This window comes from Megalobrama amblycephala, linkage group LG22 (assembly GCF_018812025.1).
Source record: "Megalobrama amblycephala isolate DHTTF-2021 linkage group LG22, ASM1881202v1, whole genome shotgun sequence".
In the NCBI taxonomy this organism is placed as follows: Eukaryota; Metazoa; Chordata; class Actinopteri; order Cypriniformes; family Xenocyprididae; genus Megalobrama; species Megalobrama amblycephala.
Genome location: NC_063065.1, coordinates 21226052 through 21244620, shown reverse-complemented (window position 1 = coordinate 21244620; position 18569 = coordinate 21226052). Strand labels below are relative to the sequence as shown.

At 35.7% G+C, this 18569-nt stretch overlaps 1 protein-coding gene across 4 annotated transcripts in view; it reads right to left on the bottom strand.

Annotated features, from left to right (window-relative positions):
- ncoa2 (nuclear receptor coactivator 2) overlaps window positions 1-18569 on the bottom strand; it is a 128910-nt gene that overhangs the window by 69932 nt on the left and 40409 nt on the right. For all 4 annotated transcript variants that reach the window (XM_048174183.1, XM_048174184.1, XM_048174182.1 and 1 more), the window contains exons 3-4: window positions 3494-3598; window positions 748-920 (exon numbers count right to left, since the gene is read on the bottom strand). In XM_048174183.1, coding sequence (XP_048030140.1) covers window positions 748-920; window positions 3494-3582 — 262 coding nt within the window. In that variant the 5' untranslated portion in view covers window positions 3583-3598. The remainder of the gene's footprint in view (window positions 1-747; window positions 921-3493; window positions 3599-18569) is intronic.

Below are 18569 nucleotides of genomic sequence, written 5' to 3'. Positions count from 1 at the left end.
ACTGGCAGAGTAAGCCAATCTTATGTTTTACATAAATCTATAGCAGTCTATATTTATTATTTTGTGCCATAACAAGAGAATTTTAAGAAAGTTAATTCAAGATATTTCCTATCACAGGGAGAGAGGATGAGATGTATAGATATACATTCATCTGTACAACTTTTCAACTAACTAAAAGCATAACATGCTAACAATCACAACATGCTAACAAGCATCTGAATACAAATCACTGCACAAGAAGCACAAACGAGTTCAGAGACAAAAATCCCTGGTAACACAAGACAACTGCAAAATTACATAAAACTAGAAAAGAAAAGAAACTGTGATTTCTAATTAAATCTTGTGTTTGGTTTCTGTTTGTGGTTAGCATGATGCTAATCTGTCTAGGCACCTGATGAAAGTCAATCTGAATTCTATGGCTGATTTGACAAAGCTCTTTCTCAAGATCTAATGACAGGCCAAACATATTCACAAACAACCTGAAAATGCCTAAATGCACGTCTGAAGTCTGTGTTGGCTCCTAATAACTTCTAGCTTAACGCAAAGGTCTGAATATGCTAAACCTCAGTGAATGTAGCACTATGTAGAGATTATGTTTTCACTGTCATACCTCAGAGTTTATACTTAGGAGGGTTTATTTTGGGAAAAATGGTGTAATACTGAACTGTCGTGGGCATTTGTCACGTATTTTGATTGTTGATTAATTGGAAAGACAAGTAATTATTCAAGTTCAAAGAAGATTCTTACCTTGCTCTTTAATTTGACGAATCTGTTTCACGGTTTCCTTTAGGATTGCACATTTGTCAGGCTTGACATTGAAGTTGTCGATGTCATTGAAGTTTGCGAAAATCAGCTCTGCAAGCTCCTCTATGTACTTATTTTCATGTTCCCGGTTACGTTTTTCAGTGCTTCGTTTGGGACTGTGAAGAGAAACACAAAAATATTTCTGACTAAAAAGCAAAACTACAACTTGTTAATCAGACCTGTACATGCTTTAAAGTCCCTCTGTAGTCAATAATTGTATCCCTTAAAACTCATCTTTGATCACCAAAATTGCATATTTAAACGTTTTTTCCTTGAAAAAAAATTCTTAATGCCTTAAAATAGCCTGAATGTAACTCTACACCCATTTAATATACACGGATCTATGAATAGTAATTAGCCCCGCCTCCACTCACTTGCATGAGCTCAGACGACATCCACTTGGTCAACTTACTGAGTAAAACGCTGCACAATGGTATCGCTTTTTATAATGTCAGACATATAATGTGATTTATTTATGAGATTAGCATTTTGCTTGACTATGTTATCAAACAGCTAATAATGTGGTGCTAATGTTACACAAACCATGCTCCCGTTTGCCATGTCAGAGTCAGACAGCTGCCTTCTAACAATCAGTATCCTTTGAAATGCTTTGAACAACTCAGAACGTCATTGGAGAAAGGCATATAGTTAATTATAACATCGTAATATACATCATACACCCGCCATATTGCTAAATCTACCCGATTTTTCATCTCAACAGAAAAATATACTGGGATAACCTTCTTTTGAGGCTCCCTTGTGCTCATAGTTAATGATATGCTAAAGCCTGCCGGCACATTGACGTGATTGGTTACAAGGTAGTTTGTGACGCCATAAACACCAGCGATCTCAAACCTGCGGGTTTGAGACGGTCTTTGGTTTACTGCAGTTTTAAAGGTGCCCTAGAATCAAAAATTGAATTTACCTTGGCATAGTTGAATAACAAGAGTTCAGTACATGGAAATGACATACAGTGAGTCTCAAACTCCATTGTTTCCTCCTTCTTGTGTAAATCTCATTTGTTTAAAAGACCTCTGAAAAACAGGCGAATCTTAACATAACACCGACTGTTATGTAACAGTCGGGATCATTAATATGTATGACCCCAATATTTGCATATGCCAGCCCATGTTCAAGGCATTACACAAGGGCAGCCAGTATTAACGTCTGGATCTGTGCACAGCTGAATCATCAGACTAGGTAAGCAAGCAAGAACAATAGCGAAAAATGGCAGATGGAGCGATAATAACTGACATGATCCATGATTACATTAGTGATATTTGTAAATTGTCTTTCTAAATGTTTCGTTAGCATGTTGCTAATGTACTGTTAAATGTGGTTAAAGTTACCATCGTTAATTACTGTACTCACGGAGACAAGAGCCGTCGCTATTTTCATTTTTAAACACTTTCAGTCTGTATAATGCACAAACACAACTTCATTCTTTATAAATCTCTCCAACAGTGTGTAATGTTAGCTTTAACCACGAAGCACAGCCTCAAACTCATTCAGAATCAAATGTAAACATCCAAATAAATACTATACTCACATAATCCGATGCATGCATGCAGTATGCATGATGAACATCTTGTGAAGATCCATTTGAGGGTTATATTAGCTGTGTGAACTTTGTAAATGCACTGTTTTATAGTCGAGAGCTCGGGGGCAGGGAGCGAGAGATTTAAAGGGGCCGCGCGCTGAATCAGTGCATAGTTAATGATGCCCCAAAATAGGCAGTTAAAAAAATTTATTAAAACAAATCTATGGGGTATTTTGAGCTGAAACTTCACAGACACATTCAGGGGACACCTTAGACTTATATTACATCTTGTAAAAACTGGTTCTAGGGCACCTTTAAAGAGAAAATTCTCAGCAATGGTGTTGACTTATAAATTTGCACATGGTTTGTCTTGAAGCATATTAAAAACACCACATAGACATATGAACGCCATTAAAAAAAATTGATTTTCACCACAGGGGGACTTTAAGAAATGTACTGTTTAAGACTGCAATGGAAAATATCAGTTTGTAAGTTTCAAAGACTAACAGAAATAAAAAAATATGGAAAAATTTGGCATAAATTTTAGTGATCTACCATCTTGCCATCAAAGCAAACACGTTCAAAAATAAATCAAGAAAATCAAAATATTTTGAGACAGATATTTAGCCTGATTATTTGTTGAAATTTCACATTGGGTGTCACATTTGTCCATGTTTAAGGTGTGAATAGCCTTTAGACAACCCTCTGTGGCATCAGGATTAAAAAAAAAAAAATTCTAAACAATCATTGCCTCTTTTCTGCATTGTGTTTCACACTAAAACATACAACAGTTCCTTGAGCTCCTGTGCAAACTTTAACATGATGCAATTTGCTGCTCTGCGTCTTCAGCAGTTTGCTCAGAAAATTGTCAATAAAGAGGGCATGTATAGCTCCTTCCTATGAATGAATTATATAGACTGATGTTTCCTGACTCAGTGGAAAAGGGCTTTATATAGAAACGTGTATTATCTAGGCTGAGCTCCACCTGTGGGAGGCCTGCTCAAGATTATTGCAGTTCAGCGGTTCATAGTGTAGAGACTGAGAAATTCACTCTGTTATACATACAAACTAAAAATGTGTGTACTGCAAAGCATGCAGCTTCAGAGTTCACTGTAACCTGCTGTTTAGTTTGCATGATGTGTGAAGTACCTTGGGCCCAGGAGGTCTGATGGGCATTCCTTACGCTTCTGACCCTCTGACCTGGCAGGGTCCGACGAGTTTTCCCCGACAGCACTCATCTTCAATGCATATCACCTATTGGAGAGAACGTCAACATAAGAGATTCAGAAAATGCTCAAAGGACACATCACATCATCTGTAGGTAGGCTTGACAAATGAACACACTTAGCTTATGTTTAAGCTTCATTGCAACATTTAAAAGGGGTGGACCAATGAAATATGTCATATTGAGTTATCTACTGAACAGGTTTAATAACAACACATTGTGCCAACTATTTCTAATGTGTTTCGAGAAAGCTAGTGGGTATAGATCTGTTTAACAGTTCAAACACTTGCAGTTAAGCGTCATAACGTCATAAAATTGAGCACCTGACGATTTGCAAACAAGCCAAACAGCTCTTCTGAGAGAGATTCATGTGGAATCAATCAGTCATTTAGGTACTTGTGGTTAAAATGACTCTATAAGGGATTTATAAGAATTTTTGGAGATTTTGCTTTGGCTCCGAGTGCCTGAAAACACTCACCTTGGCAGCTTGCATTTCAAAAATCTCTAAAATAAATTCCTTATCAATTAATACAGTCTTTAATGGCTCTTTACAACGGACTAAAAAAATGTAATTACTAATTAGAGATAATTAAACGCGAGAAGGCTTAGGGGTTGTGTTCAGAGGTCATATACTGAAGATGTGGGTTGATGCTGGGAGGCGTAAGGATGCCTGTGAAAATGAAAATGAGAGAAAATGGAACGGAAAAGGGATTCAATTATATTGTGCGACAATGGGCGTCCCCTGAGACCGAGCGAGAGAAAAGAGAGGGCAGAGCAATGAAAGAAAAGTGGAAGTAAGGGTATGAGTTTGAGAACGGTAAAAAGTAAAGACAGAGTTAGGGGTCAGGGAGTGAGAGAACACAATGTGCTGTATACTGTACAGCACAAAAAGACTGTTGAGCATGCAAATTTTAATTTAACAAGCCCCAACAAATACAGACACAGCCATTTATCTTTCCAACATGTGCTATAATATGTACTGTAGTTTCACTTTCCATTCACATTTGTGTGCCTTATTGAACCACGTTTCACAAAAACTGGGAATTCCCACGAGAGAGAGAGAACTAGTACATTTCATCATCTAGTATACTGTTCTCGATATGATGAGAGAAAGAGAGAGAGAAATGTGTCCTATCGCTAGGGGAAAATGATCTCATATAAATTATTGAACGAGGCTTTTTAATAATAGTGTGCAACATTATAAGGCGCATAATGGGACTTAAAAAAAATCGAATCTTACTTTCCATAACTGATTATACATATACACAATGATATTATGTATTTGAAAAACAAGTCTCTTATGCTCACCAAAGTTGCACATATTTGATCAAAAATACAGTAAATTACAATGCAAATTGTTATTTGGCGATCAATAAACATTTTTTATAGTGCTGTCAAACGATTAATAGCGATTAATCACATCCAAAATAAAAAAGTTTATTTGTACATAATATATATGTGTGCTGTGTTTAATTATTATGTATATATAAATACACACATACTTTTATATATTTAAGAAATATATACATGTATCTGGGTCAGTGACTAATAAGGTTTTTAAATATAATTAAGATAATTAATTTTGAAGTTTTATTAAGTGTTAACAATGAGATAATGTGGTTTTTATAAGCAATTAACACCTTTCAGTTTTATCGAATGACGATATTTTCAAACAATGCTGACAGGCTGATATCTAGCTAGCTCGCTAGCTAGCAAAATAACAATCAAACATTTCATATTTAGTACAAGTTTTTAAAATATTACAACATTTTCCATGTTTTATAGCGGTTGTACCGAATGACCTGATGTTTCGAGACATGCGTATTAGCAAGCAAAAACATGAATTTTTCATATAGAGATAGTTACTTTGCTTCACGACCATGTGGTTCTTTGCAGGTGTCTGAATGATGTCACATCCTGTCACATGATATTGATTGCATGACTTGATCCAAAATGGTCCCTTTATATTGGTTACTCCAAATGACATCAATGAAATTCATTTTTCCGGACATTCTTTCTCATAACAAAGCAACGACTTCTACGCATAATTTTAATACCATTTTGCACTATGTTGATATATGATGTTATAAAATCATGCCAGAATAAAAAATTTATACAATTATTACATTTTAAGATATTTTAATCACAAATTAAATGGCTGTACTGGCCATTGGATGGTTAAACCGAATGACCTTTTGACACTTCAAAATCTTTAAAATACCTTTATATGTAGCAAAATATAATTAAAACCTTTTAGATTCAATAAAAGAGATCTAGTTGTACTACCTTACATACTTTGGATGTCATATCTATTTTTTTTATTATTATTAAGGCCTTCGGACCCAAAAAAAAAAAAAAAAAAAAAAAAAGACCCGTCACGTCATTGACCCCTATATGCACTCATATATATATATATATATATATATATATATATATATATATATATATATATATATATATATATATATATATATATATATATATACAATAACATTATATAATAACACATTTTTCTTAAAAATATACACATGCATGTGTGTGTATTTATATATACATAATTATACACAGTACACACATTATGTAAAAAAAATTTTTTAATCGTTTGACCGCACTATTTTTCTATTATTATAAATGCTGAAAACAATTGCACTTTTTTTTTCAGGGTTTTTTGATGAATAGAAAGTGCAAAAGGACAGCATTTATTTGAAATAGAAATCTTTTGTAACTTTAAATGTCTCTATTGTCACTTTTGATGAAAACTGTGCATGCAAGATTTAGAATACATTACAGGGTCTGTGCTGAAATTCTTCTCATAAATAGAGCCGTTAATGTAATGGAAAACGTTTTCAAACGTTTGCAGCCTCTGGGGTAAATTTGTTGAAAATTGCATTCAGTGTTCCAATAAAAACATTATATAAATAGCATTATGTGGGCTAATTGTCATAATTGAAAATGGCAGACCTATTTTAAAAAGGTGGAATTATGGTAATGGTCTGTTGCAATTTAAGCATTATCTACTCAAAAGCATTGTTAGATCATTTACTAGATTTCCACTTCTAAAGCCAAACACAGGAGTCAGAAAAAAATAAACAACAATTGAAAAGTAAAAAACAATATATTACATTAACAAAAAAAAAACAAAAAAAAAAACAGGCACTTCAGAGTGTTGACGAGACCTGTTGTGGATTTGGTGCTAATTTAAAACACCAGGCAGCGGAAGTTAATGAAAACACCATCCATCCCCTCTCCGATCTCTCTCAGGGCTTCATCTGCAGTGTTCGGGAAGCAGGCGGAGAGACGCTCAGGCCAGCACACGAGGCCAACACACTGGGCTGCGTTCAGGCCAAACTGACGCACACACATTGCCTTGCGTAATTTGCAGCCTCACTGTAGGCCGGCTGGGGGAGTCAGAGCAGGAGTGAATGGAGCACTGGTATTGAATCCCTGCTGGATTGCAGTGCCCTACTTAAACCTAAAGACAGAGAGGCCAATCAAACGGCTCTGGGGGACGAGGCCAACACTACAGACACTGGACACCAGCTAACTAGAGAAAAAGCAGAGAAAGATTCATTCACACGGCGTTAACCTTCGAGTCTGAGAGACATTCATCAGCGGGACATCTGAATCGTAACATTACGTAAGGCCTTCTGTCAATCATGGGGCCCTTCTGTCCATCTTAATGACAAACGGCTTCTTGTGACACAGCCTAGAAGATTTTCCGTGCCCCCTTGGACAGCAGACACCACTGGAATCGTGAATTTATTCAGGCAATGTCACTGTTAGCAGTTGTTAGCATTACAGATGTCAAAAGCACTGTTACTGAGTCTAAAATAGACTACAATGTAGAGTATCACTGTACCAAGTACTGTGGTATCAATAATTTCACTGAAGTTGGTATCGAATGAGTTTCTTAACTTCAAAACCATATGAAACAAACATGCGTCCAGCTGTCAGGTGCAGTCTTTCTCCATTCCAAGACAACAGAGCCATTTCAACCTCTACAGCCTTACTATATTATATATATATAGCTCTCTCAGTCGTGTGACGCGTAATTCAATCAATTGTTAATAGCAGCTACTCAAAGGCTGCAGGGGCCTTCGCGCAGAAAGGTAGGTGTTTCGGACTGAAACCATGGACAATCACCGTAATGAGTGGGGTCGAGAGTTAGACATGGTAGCTAGTGATTACAGAGGCGGCTTTGAAATGCTATCAGCTTTCCACACTAACCGACACAATCCGATTGGCTGAAGAGGCTTTAACACAGATGGAGGGGACCAAAGTGCAAAAGATTAATACCACCAAATATCTGATACAATAGAAGCAACATCAAGCAGCTTTTTGATAGATGTACTTAACGGAGTCAGTGCTCTACTACTGATACTGTAGACTGCTGTCAAAACTTTAATTAGTTTAGAATCACTAATTAAAGAATTTAATTTACTAGCATACTTGCAAACTTTGATCTCTCTTTCATACATGGCAAAACAAAACATGATTTTTTAAAAACTAATTTAAAACTAATTTAAAGGGATAGTTCACCCAGAAATAAAAATCTGTCATTAATTACTCACCTTCATGTCGTTCCAAACCCGTAAGACTTTCGTTCATCTTCAGAACACAAATTAAGATATTTTTGATGAAATCTGAGAGCTTTCTGTCCCTCCATTGACAGTGGTTTAAAGGGTTAGTTCACCCCAAAATTAAAATTCAGTCATTTATTACTCACCTCATGTCGTTCCAAACCCGTAAGACTTTTGTTCATCTTCAGAACACAAATTAAGATATTTTTGATAAAATCCGATGGCTCAGTGAGGCCTCTATTGACAGCAAGACAATTAACACTTTCAGATACCCAGAAAGATACTAAAGATGTTTTTAAAACAGTTCATGTGACTACAGTGGTTCAACCTTAATGTTATGAAGTGACGAGAATACTTCTTGTTGCACCAAAAAAACAAAATAACGACTTTATTTCAAAAATATCTAGTGATGGGGGATTCAAATCGAAGCTTTTCGAATCTTTTGTTTCGATTCTGTGGTTTGGAGCGTGTATCGAACTGCCAAAGTCACACACCCCAGTGGTGAACCACTGAAATTTTGGAACACTTATGACGTAACGAAGCCTCATTTACTGAAATCATGCGACTTTGGTGCTCCGAATCCTTGATTCAAAACAAAACATTTGTAAAACTTCATGAAGCAGTGTTTTGAAATCGTCCATCACTAGATAATGTCATAAAGTCGTTATTTTGTTTTTTTTGGTGCACAAAAAGTGTTCTCGTCACTTTATAACTTTAAGGTTGAACCACTGTAGTCACATGACCTGGGCAGTGAAAGTGTTAACTGTCTTGCTGGCAATGCAGGCCTCACTGAGCCATCGGATTTTATGAAAAATATCTTAATTTGTGTTCTGAAGATGAACGAAGGTCTTATGGGTGTGGAACGACATGAGGGTGACTAATAAATGACAGAATTTTCATTTTTGGGTGAACTAACCCTTTTAATGTAAATTTTCTGAAGAGAAAAGATTGCAAATAAACATTATCAACTCACACATCAGTTGTGGTTAACCTGAAGCTCAAGCATGTTTGCTTGACCTGCGAGAACCAATGAGGTTCATTCTCATGTGTTACGCACCACGTTTGAGCTTCGGCAAGAACCACTGAGTTTTGTTCTCGCGCATCAAGCAGGTTCGGTTGAGCTTCTGTTTATGTTCGCTGATCAATGTTTATAAGTGAATAAAAGCCTAAATTCAGTCTGTTCATTGTATAAAGCAATCGAGTCTCTTCAGAAAATTTGGACTAAACTGTATGCATTAGTTTTACGATCCCTTTATGAACTTTTTGAGGCATCAACGTTTCAGTCAAGTAGCTGTGGAGGGACAGAAAGCTCTCAGATTTCATCTAAAAGATCTTCAATAGTGTTCCATAGATAAACGAAAGTTTTACAGGTGTGGAATGACATGAGGATGAGTAAATAATGACAGAATTTTCATTTTTGGGTGAACTATCCGTTTAAAAACTAAAACAAAACAAGAAAAATAAAAGTAAACTAAAACAAAACTAAAACGAAGTAAAAATTATATGACACAAAGTAAAATAAAAACCAAACAAAACCAAAAAGGTGACAACACTAGTTTGCACTTAAGGCCTTTGACATCAACAACAAAATATAACAGAAGTGTTTTCTTTTAAATGTTGATATGCCAATTGATTTTGCTGTCCTAGTTGTATGAAATTATATGGTTAGTTGCATTTGCCCTGTTGCCTGGGATCAAAACCGACCAGCAAACCATTTTTGGGCAGTGACCCAAAATAAAATTAAAACTAAACAAAAACTAAAAAAGAAATTAAAACAAAAACACAACAAAACAAACACACACACACAAAATTGACAACACTTGACTGGACTTACGGCTTTTGACATCAACAACAAAATGTCCTAATTGCATAAATTTTCCCTGTTGTCTGGGACTAAAACCGACCAACAAGCCATATTTGGGCAATGACCCACCAGTTGAGAACCACTATCATAAATCACACTCAGAAACACCTTTTAATACTGTGCTGATAACTATGTCTCTTGAGATATTAGCAGATACTCTAATAAGTTTATATTATTATGAATAGCTACACTAGAGTTCAAGAGCTCTCTGAATGGAGTTTTTACAGAGATGCCAACTGCTGTCAGGCTGTGAGGACACAGTAATGAAACCACAGGCTCGAGGCGACTGATAAGATCTCGACTGAGTGGGCGTGCTTGAAAAGGAAAGAGACGCTTTCTTCCTTTCTTCCCCCCTCTCAAGTTAGAAGCAATTACGTTTTCTTAATGGGTTGTTGATAAAATTCTCTTTGATAATGTAAGTGAAAAGAATGTAAAACAGAGTTAATGTACAGTACTCTTTACACTGGTGCCAGACTGCTTTTGACAGGTTTACAGTTAGCAGATGTCCCGCAAGCTGCGTGCATCACCCACATACGCTCAAGAATGAGTCAGAGACGTTCGTGTCCCCTAAGGCAGGGGGAGACTGTCAGAGGTGTCTGATATCCAGATACCCCCACACAGATCCGAACGATGACTAGTGGTATGGTGACCGGCTTGTGTTAAAACTCCTGGTGAGAGACATGTGTCTAAAAAACCTCACAGCTCTAAATATATGCATGCACAGAAATATGTGGAATCTGCTGAGGAATAAAGTGTCTAATAAAAATATTAGACATAATAAAAAATATAAAAAATTTGGGATGTACTGATATTATAATCCTTATATTGATAAGGAGACACATATTTTCATGGTATGACTAGAAATAATTTTAAAATAAATTAATTAATAAATTTACGTTTTAAATATTAAGTGAAATTAATCTAATGTAAACATTGTTTTGTAAAAAATATGTAAATAATGTTTAAAAAAAAAAAAAAAAATGGAGGAAATTAACACACAAAATGAAATGTCCAATATTGGCTGATTCTGATAAATAAAAAAAAAAAACTAATATCAGCAGATGGCCAATTTGGTACCAATACCACTTTATATTATATTACACGATTATATTACTCATTCATATTTTGAACTAACTTTTTTTTTTCTTTTTTCATTAAAATTTTTGTAATTTTATGTGCTTTTGACATATATTTGTATTTAGCTTTATTCTTTTCCAGTTTTTACTAATTTTAGTTTGTTACATTTTAATTTCAGTTAAAAGTTCAGTTATTTTACTAATTTTATGTACTTGACATTTTTATTAGTTTTTTAATATTTTTATTTAGCCTTAACTTATTTTAGTTTATTTTTAGTAGTTTTAGTTAATTTTATATTTTCAGTTTTCATTAAAATTTTTGTCCAAATTTGAATAATTATATGATTTTGTCATTTGTTTTTTTTAGTTCTTTTTATGTCTATTTAACTTTAACTTACTTTATTTTTTAGTAATTTTAGTTAATTAATTTTATAAATATTAATAAATATAATTATATTAATACATATAATTTAAACTATAATTTAATAAATACTTTTAGTTTAAACTTCTCATTTTTATTAGTTTTTTTTCAGTATTTCTATTTAGCTTAATTTTCACGATTAGTTCTAATAATTTTAGTACTTCAGATAATTTATTTCAGTTTATTTTCAGTAAATTAATTTGTTTACATTATTACATTTAATGTTTATATTTTATTTCAGCTTCATTTAATAGTTTTATTAACAACAACAACACGGACCAATATAGAGCGCAACCCTAAAATTAAAGATTAAATGTCATGGAAAGTTCTTGCAATGCTTTTTCAAGGTCTATTTCTGAAGTTATGAAGAAAACCTCAGCGATATTGGTTAGTTAGCAAACACTACTAATTCAATGAGCTTTCAAAAACAAGCTCATCTCTCTACTATGTAATAGTGAAATAGTGAAAATATAAAATGTCTACCTAACTGCAACCACTACGTACAATGTAGAAGAAACAAAAGGTAAAAGAAAATCAATCAACAGTCTAACAAAAAACTCATCTGTTACTATGCAAACATGGGTCAAATCATGAAACAAGCTCGGCTTGTTTAATATTAATGAATGACTCATAAAGGCGGGCCACAATCAGTTACTTTAACCTAGTTAAGTAGAGCCACACAAACAGTTCAACATGAATGTAGCATGACCAGCTTCTGGAAGCCCCTGCGCTTAAAGCAGGTCGCAGCTGGCGCAGTGAACAGGGCATAGCCCACGACAGGGCCGGGGAGGCACTGACATGGAGCATTAATTATTTACAGCAGTAGGGAAGGAGAGGGCCAGTCAGCCAGGCAGACTCTGAACAGCCTGCTGCTGCTCTACGCTCAACATGAGCCATGTCAGACCTCCACTAATCAACAACACTGCGGAGGCAGAGAGAGATAATGAGGAACACTGACACATTTCTCAATCATTCAATCCCATTAGCAGCTCTAGAGTATGTTAAAGATGCAGATGATAAGTGTTAGGGGACGTCCAATCAGACGCATGTACTGGTGGGCGGGACGACAGGGTGGTTCTCAGCGTATGCTCTGCCCCCCGCCCCATCTACATGCAATGTAATAGACCTTTGTCAGGGTAGATGGCCTATTTAAATTTTATGTAAACGGAAATTAGGTTATCAATTATCCACCCAATTAAACATTAAAAATATATCGTTTTATATATTAAAATTTGTGGAAAGGCACATTTTTAGTGTTTCTCAGCTGAACGACAGAGTTTCCAGGACTAAAAAAAATAAATCTACTTCGAAAAACGAAATTTACTCTGTATTCATGTCAGTTTTGAAACTCTTTTATACCATTTTGAAGAACGATTTAACTTGAATGACTCTAAAAAAATGTTACGTGGCGTAAAGTAAAAGTTAAAAATATAATTTTACTTGAAAAATATATATATATATTTTTTTTGTAAATATGATAAATTGTTAATAATTTTTGGGCATTCACACCATATGACATTTTACAACCTTAACTAAATTTGCCTTGTCATAAAAAGCTCAAATTATCTGATATTTTAACAGAGTTATTGACCTTGACACATCATCATGAGGGTCCTCTCTTCAATATCATTTTTTTTTTTTTTTTTTTTGCATGTATGGACAAGAGCAGCATGAACATTCATCAAAATAACTTTTTCTAAAAACAATTTCAACAATCAACAATTTTCCTTAATGGATTATTTCACCCAAAAATTGTCAGTTTAAACTTCTTGAACAGGACTTCCATCAAAATTAATAGTTCAAGATGTTTATAATTATAAAGAGACCATATAAGAGCTTCATATGAGTAGAGCAGTATTCTGAAGTAGTGCTGTCAAAAGTACCGACCGCGATACCATGTTGGTCCTGAAATTTGACAAATGTGACGCTTTGAGTGCTGTTGAGTGGATTCGTAAACACCTCTGATTGACCTTTGTGTTCACGTGCTCATCAGATATGTCTGTGATTGGCTAAAATGATCAATGCAAGGGAGCGTTTGAAAACACACGGAAGTATTTGAATTTGAAAGCGACTGAAAGCAGGCGTCTATCAGCATGTGTATCTGTGTGTTTGGTGAAGAGCATCATTGATGTTTATTTACAACATGTTTTTGAAGCGTTGAACATCGTAGCCAATCACAGACATATCGGATGAGCTCGTGAACACAATGGCCAATCAGAGGTTTATGAATCCGCTCAACAGCGCTCACATTTTTTAAATTTCAGTACCAACTTGGTATTGCTGTCGGTACTTTTGACAACACTATTCAGAAGAGACACAATTGCTATATATGATGAACAGATCTAACTTAAGCTTTTATTCACATAAAAACATTGATCAATGCATATCAATTTACTTGAAACAAAAGCTCAAACGCGTTTGCTTGATGCACGAGAACCAATGAGGATTGTTCTTGCGTGTCAATTAAGTACTGTTCCATTCACCATATTATATGAGTCTGGAATGAAGAGAGAGTAACTAACCTTTTAAGTATCTATAAATATCTACTCCAAGGACAAGACTTGGCTTGTCTATACAAGCATAACAAATCAGCCAACAAGAGAGTTCAAATTCTTAAACCTTTCTATGCATTTTCCTATCTAAACATTACCAGAAAGGTATTTTGTCATTGAAAATAAAACATTGTTTACACTATCTCAAGTGCACTCAAATTACATTCTGAGGAAAGAGAGATAAACCCTCCATCTCTTTACCCTGTCTATTGTTTCTTGCCATAAACAGATGTGCCAGCCTGTAACACTCAACAAAGGAGGAGGAAGAGAGAAACAGGCAGCGCAGAGAACCTCATCTCTCCAGCATACAGAGCGCTGACAGCCTCCTGTTCTCTCCTCCAGCGATACCATTTAAAGTCCGCAGGGATGACTCCCTACTGGAAAGCCTTGCTGCCATCAACACAACTGAGAAGAGACTCTCTATCTGGGACAGTTGGAGGGTTATAGGGAGTTTTGTTTGTTTGTGATTCAACGGAACTAAAAATACCATGTTTGATCACTGACACCAAATGAACATCTAAAGACTCATGTTCGGGAGGGTTTACTCATCCAAAAAGAAAAGAATCGCAGTCGATCGTTTCAGTCCCTGAAGGCAACAACAACGGTAAAAAGCTTTTTTTGCAGCACCAGCATGTGTTTCCAGTTCTCAACCAGGCTTCTTATCTAGCTTAACCAGCAAGACTTCATCAAAAAGGCCACGAGGGATGGCCAGCTTCACCAGCACAGTTGAGAATGGCTATGTTAGTTTATCAGTTAGATCAGCACCAACCAGCTGGTCTTTTCAGCAGGCTGAGCTTTAACCTATTATCTTATGTTGTGGGTCAATGTGACCAAACTTAAAATGATCAAATGATCAAATCTGTTTAAAACATATATTTTAAATAAACTAGGAAAGGTGGTATGGTTTATGCTATGGGGAATGGTAATTTATAATGGATACCACATTCAGCAATGTACTGCAAAATTGCACATAGCTTAATGTAAATAGTCAAAATTAAAGTGAGCTAAGCAGCAGAAAAACATTAGCGTAGTGCAAAAAGATGAAAGTTATGAAATCATTATGCATTCTTAATGCTATTAAACAGCTTAACCCATTGTCATTGTCTATGGCTGTAATACGATATATATGTGTGGAAATGCTACTTCTAATGAGAACCTTAAAGGTAGGGTAGGTCATTTTCGGAGAGGCTAGCAATAGCAAGCTAGCTTTGAAAGCATAAGAATGCAACATTTGAGTCACAAACCGCTCCAAGTTATAACATCAAGGGTTTCTATGTCTTCCAAAATATGGTAGTTATGGCATGATTCACACAGCATAAGCTCACTGTATTGGTTTAGAGGAACTGTAAAACGTGGCTTGCTGTTTTGACTGTGGTGCTCGTGGCTGGTGTCTATCTTAACTCTGCATAGCATGAAACACGCTGATGACGTATGATTGTCTGCACAAACAGGGTGCACTATATTAAAAACATACGTTGACAGGCAGGTAGGTCATTCTATCGTATCCCTTGGACCAAGGGATATGATTGGACGAACATTTTATGGTCCTATGCCTTCCACAGATGATATAAATACAGTAGTCAACATTTGAAGTGGATCGAAACCTTTCATTATAGTTGACCTAAAACCTTCTTAGGACAAATTTGATGAACTTTTTCTGATCCACTTCAAATGTTGACTACTGTACATTTAGACCACTTAACTTAGTGATAGCTTTCAGGATCTGAAGAGACTTCAAACAGCATAACAAAAAATGTTTCTGAAGCAAATCACCTTTAACTAATTTGTCCCTTCCAATGGCTTTATTAGCTGCTGTGTCTGCTTGTCACTCTTTACATCCTCCATTCAGCACTGGTAATTCAGCTAAAAGCTAGCAAAACTAGGATACAACAAAATACTGAAATTAAGATGAACATAGCTCAGCCTAAAAACACTATGGTGGAGCCATGGGGATTTGCTTTGTGTAGTACGCTAAATAGATATGTTGGACAACAGGTGTGATGGCAAATAATGCTGCAACTATTCTGCACTTAGTAGTTCACAAACAGACTAATTATCTTGAAGCCTAATTTTTGTTTTTGCGGACGAACAGACAAAAACTGACACTTATCCCTCATGATCTTGTGTAAGCACAGACGCTCCTTGTTGGTGTGAACATATCATTAGACACAGAGAGGTGACTATTTGATACTTCATTACAAGTCAAAACATTACAAAATACGACATGCTGAAACCTCCTAGTAACAGATTTAATGGCCACTTGTTGGGGCCTGGTGTTGAAGAGATCATCCAATTATGACTGGCTGGGCCTGGTGTAGTCTTGTTTAAAGTCAAATAATGGACAATAATGGAAGCCAAATCATACACAGCTGAACGCCTGGACTGTCCCAACTAAAAACAAAACAAATGCCAATGCAGGGCTCCAGACTGTGATAAAAATTACTGTATATTATAGAATATAGTATAAAATATCTTACAAATAAAAAATATTTAATCATTGTTTAGCGTAGAGCGCTCCAACTGTAAAGTTAAATCGATTGTGAGGGAAACTTTGCCTGAAAGTTAAGCAAACATGGATGCCGAGTTAAAACTATAATCAACAATATTTGACCGCCTACGATGTGAGAATAGATAGTAGAAGCAGACGAATATGACAAAAGATTAATAAGTGTCCTGTGTTGCTTTATTAGACCCAGTACCTTCCTGGACAGCACATCAATAGTGTGGACAAACAAACTGTTGGCAGAGGCTATGACAGCAGCACTTTTCCAAATAGCTCACAAGGGGATTGATCAAATTTACCTGGACATTCTGTGACTCTGTCAGGGTAACGTTGAGTCTATATAGGTATACCTACACATAAATTCCTGTACCATCTTTGTGCAGTGGAGTGAACCCGTTTGGATTTAGTTCACCACAAACTGAGAAGAACTGTCTTCTAGAAGCTAGGAAAAACATATATACATACACCCACACAAGTAAAGACTCAAAGAATCAGTTGACTTTGCCCCACTGATGAAGTTGTCAGAGAAGCCCTTGGTGTGCAGTGTGCATCCGCTGACGGGTTGGATATCACTGGAAGAGACAGTGCCTGCCTGACAGGAGACTGACAGTCTGGGTTTTTCAAAATGCAGAGACGACAACACTGGGATCGCCTGGAATTGAAAGGATGAACCAAAAATCTCCATACCTTACAGTTTTAACAGGAAGCAAGCACCACACTCCACATATCATTAGTATGAAATCTGCGCATTCAGATCTGAAGCCGCGATTCTCCAGTGTAAATTTGAAGATTCTATAAGTGAACTGAAGCTTTGAATTCAAAGGGCCAGCAACCTTGAGATTGTATGGGCCAATGACAAATAACAGTGTCCAAGACAAGGTAAAGAAATATAATCCTTTAAAACACACGTGCCAAGTACTTGTAAATGTAATATATTAATTCATATAGGTTTTATGAGGTTTTGAAAAAAACATTTCTCAACAAAAGTACTATAAAAATGTCATGTGGTGTAACCAAGTTAAAAGTATAACATTTTCCTTACAACTGGAATATGTGAATGTGTTATTTTACAAAGAAAATTTGTCAAAGTAAAAAAAGTATTTTTATAAATATCATGAACTATTAATTTATAAACATTTTTTCGAAGTTGCACCACGTGACATTTTACCTAAACTTATTGTTCCTTGTCATAAAAGGTTCAAATTGCTTCTGTGATTTGACATTTTTTTTCAAATATACAATATTTCATAATATAAATCTTATACATATTACAATATAACATTTATAAATAAATAATACCCCATAGATTTTTTTAAATTAATTTTTTTTAACTGCCTATTTTGGGGCATCATTAACTATGCACCAATTCAGCGTGCGGCCCCTTTAAATCGAAACTCAATGTATGTCTTTTCCATGTACTGAACTCTTGTTATTCAACTATGCCAACGTAAATTCAATTTTTGATTCTAGGGCACCTTTAAAAATTATAACAAAAAACAATGCCAAACTGCTTATAATTATGATACTTATATATGGACAGCTGTATAAACTTGTTATCCCCCCCTCCCCCTTTTTTTCAAGCCATTGTATGCATGAATGAATAGCATTTTAATATACTTGTTAAACTGTCAACTTAAAATTCAGAAGATACTCCATAGTCTCGAGCCTCCAGAGCCAACAGTGGGACAGATACTGTGGAAGAGGCTTACAGCAGGTTAACACTGAGCCTACCAAAAGAACGAGAGTTGAAATTGCCAAACAAAGCCCAATAGAAATCTCAAGAGAGCAGCAGAGGAGGGAGGCTCAATCCATCATTCTCCTGGAGTAGACAAAGAGGCAGCTTGCACCAAAGCTTCATGTGCCATCCCTGTAATCTTGTGGCTTGAAAAGCTCTGAGGGATCAGGACTGGGGACACACCCTGTGCTTGTAGGGGCCTTGAACATGACGAGGGCATTGCTCCTGCATCGGTTCAGGGGTCTTTGAAGGGTTTGTATAATGACTAG